Source organism: Eurytemora carolleeae, unplaced genomic scaffold (assembly GCF_000591075.1).
Source record: "Eurytemora carolleeae unplaced genomic scaffold, Eaff_2.0 scaffold1416, whole genome shotgun sequence".
NCBI classification, from domain to species: domain Eukaryota; kingdom Metazoa; phylum Arthropoda; class Copepoda; order Calanoida; family Temoridae; genus Eurytemora; species Eurytemora carolleeae.
Genome location: NW_019397302.1, coordinates 73,796 through 82,063, shown reverse-complemented (window position 1 = coordinate 82,063; position 8,268 = coordinate 73,796). Strand labels below are relative to the sequence as shown.

The 8,268-nt window shown below is 32.5% G+C and overlaps 1 protein-coding gene across 1 annotated transcript; it reads left to right on the top strand.

The window, feature by feature from the left end:
* Positions 1–70: 70 nt before the first annotated feature.
* Positions 71–5,258, top strand: LOC111713381 (uncharacterized; the record flags this gene model as incomplete). Its single annotated transcript, XM_023488230.1, has 5 exons — positions 71–1,172; positions 1,644–1,885; positions 2,219–2,276; positions 3,309–3,616; positions 4,664–5,258. Coding segments are annotated over 5 exons (1,982 nt in total), but the record flags the coding sequence as incomplete, so codon positions are not given.
* Between the last annotated feature and the right edge of the window lie 3,010 nt (positions 5,259–8,268).

The window sequence follows — 8,268 nt, the reverse complement described above, 5'->3', positions numbered from 1 at the left end:
TGTTTTGACTGACCCAAAAAGTATTGGTATGAGGCTGTTCAAATTTTCTGACTTTTCTTTTATTTTCCAGTCGACAAGTTGTTCAACTCTGACACCAATGCTTTGATCAAGCCAGTGGAGATGTTTGAAGAAAATGTCTCTAGTTATTCACCTAGCATATACAACTCTAATCAAAGCAAATCTACCGATTATTATCCCTCTCAGGCTAACGATTTTGATAACGAAGAGTATTATTCTGGAGAGAAAGAAGTTTCCAGTCTTGAGCTTGATTCAGATTATCAAGATTATCCTTCCTCTGTCTCTAAACGAGTTCCAAAATTCTCTTTAATCGACAATCCAACAATTTCACCTTCAAATCCATTTTTAGAAAGCTATCAGTTTGTAACTAGGGATTCATCAAGCGGTGAAGACTTAAAGTCTTCTTTATCTAGCTACGCTAAAAAATATGATTCAATTGAACATGTCTCTTTATTTCCCTCAGTTGAGTATAATACAAAATATAACCCCATTTCTATTCCAATATTACCATCTTCTGACTTGAAATCAAAGTATGGTCCCTTAACTACTGAAAATCCATCTTCCGATACTATTTATGATGAGTTTATTTATACTACCACTGCTGAGTTCGAAATACCAAATCCTTCAGTTTTGTCTGGCGCCTTATCTGTTCCTTCCACAAGCAAATTATACACCGGGCTTGAAACTATTTCACACAGTTCTGAAGATATAGTAAATTCAAACCAAGAAGTAGAACTTAAAAAGGAATTTTCCCTAAACTCAGTTCCTTTGTACACATCATTTGTGGAAAGTTACTATCCTGCAGATAATGTTGGACAAATCTCTACAAATCTTCCAGAATCACAGACACAAAATAACAACGCTTCAAGCCATCCAGCAAAGATTACAGAATCAGAGGTTACAAACAGTGTTGAAGTACCACACTACAATTTGTTTAACAAGCCTATTGTTCTAGACTATTCAGGTGTCACATATGAAATTGACTTTCCTGAGTCAGCTGACACGTTATTAGCTGATCCAACAGCTGATGCTTCATCAGCTGATGAAAATGACGGAACTCCCAAACTACCGATCCTAAGGGCACAAGCTATTAATGCAAATGATATCCAAGACGATATGAGTATAGAAGGATCCAATAGTGAGAAAGTTAAAAGGTGAAGAAATCTTATGCATAACTTTAATATTTTGCCATTTCATCGTGATTGAGTTTATATAAAATGCGCAGACTCAATCAGAGAATTATTTTTTGTAGAGTTGCAAAAAACTTTTTTTTTGTTTTCTACTCTGAATAATTGTGGTTTTTGGTCTGTAAATCGTATATATTTATAGAAATTAGATCTGAACAAAAGATTTATTTGACTAGGAACCAGATTTAAGGAATACAGTAGATTAAATTGAACCACTCTCTCCACATTTTATAATAATTTGAGCTGCGTTCCTTAACTACCTACTGCCGATTAAAATTTGAACCACCGATGAGGAAGGATTTGAATTGGTGGTTCAAATTTGGTCCTTGATCATCTAGGCGGTACTTGGTTTAACTAGTTCTTGCTATTCATTAAATCTGGTCCTAGGACTAGTACCATTCTACTTTACGTTTTCATTTACAAGAATGTAATACCTAGGATAGCTGAACTTAAAGAAACAGATGATAATGTATCAGAGGAGAAGGGGAGTAAAGAAGAAGGCGCGGAAGGTGGAAATCACTCTCCAAAAGGAATTCATATGCCGGATTTTATAAACTCTCTACCAAGCAGCTTCAGAGCAGCACGGATGACTGGTCCTATAGCTATCAATGAAGCCACAGGAACTCTGGTTAAAAACTCTCATCTGGAAATGTTCCACAGTGATTATAAGCTAAGCCAAGGTACAAATTTTTTAAAATAAAATTTAACTTTTTACCGAATTTTAAAGGACCCTCCATCAAAGTAGTGGCAAGTTCATTTGAAAATTTTTAGAAATATCTCAAAACTTTGGTCTAAGCTACAACAAGGAAGACAGCATTGTTTTTCTCACATCGAAAATATTTTAATTTAGGGTAATTCATTCATTGTTTCTGCAGCATAAATCTTCCAGTCAGAAGACTAAAATTTTAAAAGAATCCACTCAAAAATAGAAAGGTTTAAAATGGTACTGTTGTTAATCGCACATACCTTTGGTAAATGAAAGGTCTCTTATATTTTGAATATTTTATCTTAAGGATTTGAGGATGCTTATATTCGAAATGATAGACAGGCAGTGTTTGACAACAGTCTTAGGTAACTTAAATCGAATATTTTGAAAGACAAATATTAAAAATTTTAAAAATTATTAAAGGGGAGGTAGGGGGTGTGTCACCCACTAAAAGTTATGATTTCTACTTGAAACACAAAATTAGACTTGTGTTACGAAGTATTTATCTACATTGTTCTCCAGCTCTTTTTAATCGTTAAAAAGTATTGCAAAAGATGCTGTTGTATAAAGTTTTTAATTATAAAGGGGTCGTTTTTTTTAATTTTTGTCGTCCAATCCTTTCATTATTTGGAAACTTCGAAAATATCTCCGTCAACTTCAGCAAATCAATATTGTTTAAGATTTAAAAAAATCATTAAGAAATATCTGAACCCCCTTAGATTTTTCTTCTGGGCTTTCCGAGATTTAATAGAGAAAAATAAACACTATTAATTGTTCAAAGAAAACAGAGAGGTTTTCGTATATTTAACACCTTTAACCGAACGATAAAATCTTAATTAAACGATACCTTCTAAAATTACAAATTTAATACGACAGCACTTTTTCGAGTCATTAAACAAATCATCAGGGCTTAAATGTTGGTCCTAGTCCTAGTCCAATTCTTATGCAAATATTCAAAAAATAGATATTTGAAAAACAAATATTTGAAAAACAGATATTTGAAAAACAGATATTTGGAAAACAGATATTTGAAAAACAAATATTTGAAAAACAGATATTTGAAAAAAAAATATTTGGAAAACAGATATTTGAAAAACAGATATTTGGAAAACAGATATTTGGAAAACAGATATTTGAAAAATAGATATTTGAAAAACAAATATTTGAAAAACAGATATTTGAAAAACAGAGATATTTGGAAAACAGATATTTGAAAAACAAATATTTGAAAAACAGATATTTGAAAAACAAATATTTGAAAAACAGATATTTGAAAAACAGATATTTAAAAAAAACAGATATTTGAAAAACAGATATTTGAAAAATAGATATTTGAAAAACAGATATTTGAAAAACAGATATTTGAAAAACATATTTATTTAAAATTTATTTTTTAGTGATGTAGACAACTCATTCATCATGGAGGGTAACAGCGTCCAACCTGGACTTATGTTCACGAGCGATCCAGGATTCAATCCCTCGAGACCAGTAGGCCGTCCATCCAATCCATCCAATCCCAACAATCTATCCAATATATTCGTACAACCATCAACAACCCAATCCCCTTCTGTATTCAATCCAGTCCAATCCCCTCCTATATCTAATCCTATTTCAATCCAATTTCAATCTAATCCTATTCAATCCCCTCCTGTTTTTAATCCCTCTAATCCATCTGGTCCTTTTCCATTTGCAGTTTCTAGTACAGGTTTGTATCTATTTATATATATACTTTGTTTTTTAGGGTTTTTTGGTGTTTGTTTGTTTGTATCCAATAAACGTCAAAACGGCTGAACCGATCGGGCCTGAATATGTTGTGGGATCTCGTGTGACCCCAGGGATGGTTGATGGATGATGGAATTTTCTCAAATTTGCCTCTAACAAAATTAGATTTTTGAAAATTTTCAAAATCCATGAATTTATTCATAAAATCCGGGAAATTTTGTTTGTATTACAATGTTTACAAAAAGAACATGTTCACAATTAGAAGATGAGCGCGTAGCGCCCTAAAAGCCTGATATATAAATACTTTGCTTGTCTGGGTGTCTGTCTATCTGTTTCAGTTTGTATCCAATAAACGTCAGAATGGCTGACCCGATCGAGCCCAAATTTTGTGTGGGACCTCGCATGAGCCCAGGGAAGGTTTATAAATGCTCAGAATTACAAAAAGTTGTTTCCATAAGCTTTTGACTTTTATGAATTTCAAACTATGAATTCTGTTACATCGAATTATCTAAGTTTAAAATATCAAAGGTTTAGACCATCATGTTGTGGAGTTATACAGATTAGAAAATTTGAGTTTGTGGCAAAGACTAAATTTCATTTTAAAATGCGCGAAAAAATATTAAAAAATCCGCGAAGTTTGTTTGTTATAATTAATGTACACAGAGAAGATACTCCCAGATAGAACCACAATTAAAAATTTAAATGGACGAGGATACTGTGCGCCCTAAAAGCCTAGTGTTACATAAATATTAAAACTAAAATGTTAAAAAGCATGTTTATCTAAAGTCAGATGTAATCAATGAAAAGGAATTGAGTCTTTGTCATAAACTTTGAACCCTTTATCTTTTTTAACCCAATGTCGTATACCTGAGATATTTCAAACTATGAATTCTGCTAGATTAAATATAATTTATGTTAGAAATATCAAATGACAAAGTAATGATATAAAATTTATCAACAAATGTGAATGCGAAGTAACTTGGTTTTATTTTTTTGTTTGACAAAATGATAACTAATTGTGTTGTACTAGGCAATGTCCGTGTACCCCCCCGACCACCGCAACTGCCACTTCAACCTTCTCTACCAGTGAGTGGTGGTCAACTAAACCTCCAGAATCCACAATCAATTGGAAATCCGCCACTTAACTCTCAGCAAAATACGCAAACTTCTGCGGGTAGGTTACCCCCTCCTAGACCCTCTGGTCCCCCACCTCAACCTCAACCACAACAACAACAACCATTTCAACAACAGCAGTTTCAACGTCCCTCTCTTATCTCTAACGTATTTGGAATTTTTGGTTAAAAATATTGCAAAAAAACAATCATGACTCCGTCACTATAATTCGAATAATTCTAACCTTGCATCTCATTTCCGGAAGTTTGACTGTTATTATTTATGCTAAATTGCAAATTAAACCAGTCATGCAGAAATAGTCATTAGCATAGTTAATTTCGTTTTTTATAATTTACTAATTTCCAGATGGCTGGTTCCTTCAATTGATTCTTGAACGTCCATATTTTTTATACATTTTAAGGATGGATAATTTTGTATGTTTATTTCCAATTATACTGAAGTATAAATTTGTTTTTCTTGAGAAAAATACAAATTGGCGTTGGAAAAGAAATAGTGGAAAAAATGAAAGATTTAATACTTATTAGATATATTTTTTTCTTTGAAATTATATAATGTTGAAAAATTGACAATGAATATTAAAAAGTGCAAAACGAATAAATATAAATGAATAAAGTAAACGAATAAATTAATGTTTACAAAGCTAGAGAGAGAGGTAGATTGAAAAATATATTTACATATAATGCGTGTATAATATAATATAAATTGTATATAATAATATATATAATTTATTTTAAATTCGGTGATGGTGATTGACCAAACCTCTTATATATAAATATCAGATAGATAGATAGCATGCAAACTGCACTCTAAATTATTTCTCTAGGGACAGACTGGACCGGATTTATGATAAGAAGGAAATTAATGTGAATACACATGAAATTAGGTTACACCAGCAGCTACACAAGATTAAAGGGACTGTACGCTTGATTTCAAGTGTCCTTCAATTTTTAAAGTATTGCACGCAAATCTGCCCCTTTAGTAAAAGTAAATTCAACCTATATGAAGCATAAAGTCTGACCGCGTCAACCTTGTTGCACCGGCTAGTCCTGTCCATAGAGCTAGGTGCAGTACAAACTGGGACCGAAAAGGTTGACCCGGCTCGGAAATTCAAATGTACTACGGCTGCCCGAGATTGTGACTTTTCCTTATTCTACTTCAGAAGTACTTTAAATTGTTGAAAACTGACTGATTTATGTAAAGATTTTTAAAATTCAATATTTTGGAAACGGCATTAGAAATATGGGAGCTTGAGTTGAGTTGAGTTCAGACAGTACACTAAGTAAGTAAGTAAGTAAGTATTTATTTATGAAATATAACAAAAACGTTTATTTACTGTTTCAGGAGAAAATATTTTAAAACCTGAAAAAATAGAGGTTATGGGATTAAATCCCCCAATTCTATAAAAATAAAAAAATAGAAATCTAAAGAAAAGGAAAGATATGGAAATTATTATATATCTATTGTTTAAATTATATTTAATATAAAATGGTGGAGGATGGTACACTCGGCAGTTTTTCTCGTCAATTTGAACACATTTTTAGAAAAAAATAGATTTCTCTTTACTTGATGATAAACAAAGGTTTAAAGGTTACATCTGTAAATAGAGGCTAACTAAATTATGCCTAAGGACTAGCCGGTGCAACAAGGTTGACGCGGTCAGACTTGGAATTTACTTTTACTGAGGTGCGTGAATTAAATTATGCCTACAGTCCCTTTAAGAGACTGTTTATAAGCTACCGAGGAAGGATAATAGTATAATCTATAGTCAACATTTTCAAATGGAAAATAAGCATTGGCGTAGGGATAGAAACAGCTCACTGAAATCATGACTGGCTACAATTGTTGCAGAAATCGTGTTGGATCGACTGTACACTAAACAGCACATGAATCGTGTTGGGTCGACTGTACACTAAACAGCACATGAACCGTGTTGGGTCGACTGTACACTAAACAGCACATGAACCGGCACAGACCATGCAACTGTTAGATTGGGATGAGCTATTCAAATATGTTATACGCGTTGAATTATTGTGCGCCTATGCCCCGTGCACAGTTTTCACAAATGAAAAAAAGATATTAATAAATTAATAATATTAATAAATTAAATAAAAAAAAATATTAAGCTACATGAGTGGACTGTAGAGTTGATCTTGGTTTGCATTTTTGTCTACTACAATCAATAATGTAAATATTTACAGCCGTTATTCTTCATTGAGGTTGATATCGAATATTTATTTCTTGAATATTCTTTCCGAGAGGAATAGTAAACCTTTTTTCTTTTACATATTCAGAGGGGGCCGGGGAGGGGGGCAATTGTCCTTTTTTGTTTATCCCCACCATGTACCACCACATCTCTTATCTTAAAGTACTTACTCAAGTGCCAGCGTTGCCCGTGAAATATAAAGAACTAGGCTTTTAGGGCGCTTCGCGCCCATCTTCTATTTAAATTGTGAACATGTTCATGTTTACATTTAAAAACAAAGAAGAAAATAAAAAAAAAAATTCGCGGATTTTCAAGTTTAAACACATTTTTTTATTTTTATCATTTATACACCTTCCCTGTGGTCACGTGATGTCCCACAAAAAATTTGGGCCCGATCGGTTCAGCCGTTTTGACGTTTATTGGATACAAATAGACAGACAAACAAACAGACAAGCCAAATTTATATATAGATTATTCAAAATTATAGTTTATAGGTTTAGAGTGACAGACGACAGAACTAGACATTTTAACACAAAACATTCCCTTTTATAGAGAATAACATATTCTGCGTCTCTGTATTAAAGGATTATATATGTTTACAGCGGGACCCAGCAAATGGTGGAATAGGAGGACGACATATATATATATATATATATATATATATATATATATATATATATATATATATATATGTCTTATCATTATATAGCTTGCGAATAAAATTGGTCTTTGTTCATTGCACACAATTTATGTGTCATGTGAACTATTTGAAAACATTTCAAGTCTCTAACAGTTGCATTCCGTTTCCACAGTTCTATGCATGGATGGGTCCCATCTACATAACAAAGTTAATAATATATATATATTTGTATATATATTCATTTATATTTTAGCTATAGCTGGCTGCAGGCTGGACCAATTGGCTGAGATTTTTAGGGAACCCAAGGGTACCCTTACTTCTGTATGCCGAGTCCATTAGCGCCTGATCCAATCTGGGTTCAATCATGTGTTTGGTGTCTAGCATCTATCTTTCAAAAAAAAATTGATGTTTTTCGTTCAAAATTTGACATTTTTTCTCTGTAAAATTCAATTTTTTCAATGGCAACGCCGGATACTTCAGTTGAAAATATTTTCCTATTTGTTTCTAATCAGATTATCTTTCTATAGATTGTTATTCCATTTTCTCTAATCCGGAGAACACTCCAGGTCTGATTTTATTAATATTATTGCTTCTCTCAGAATAAAAAATAATCTTGATAGACATAGATAGATAGATAGATAGATAGATAGATAGATAG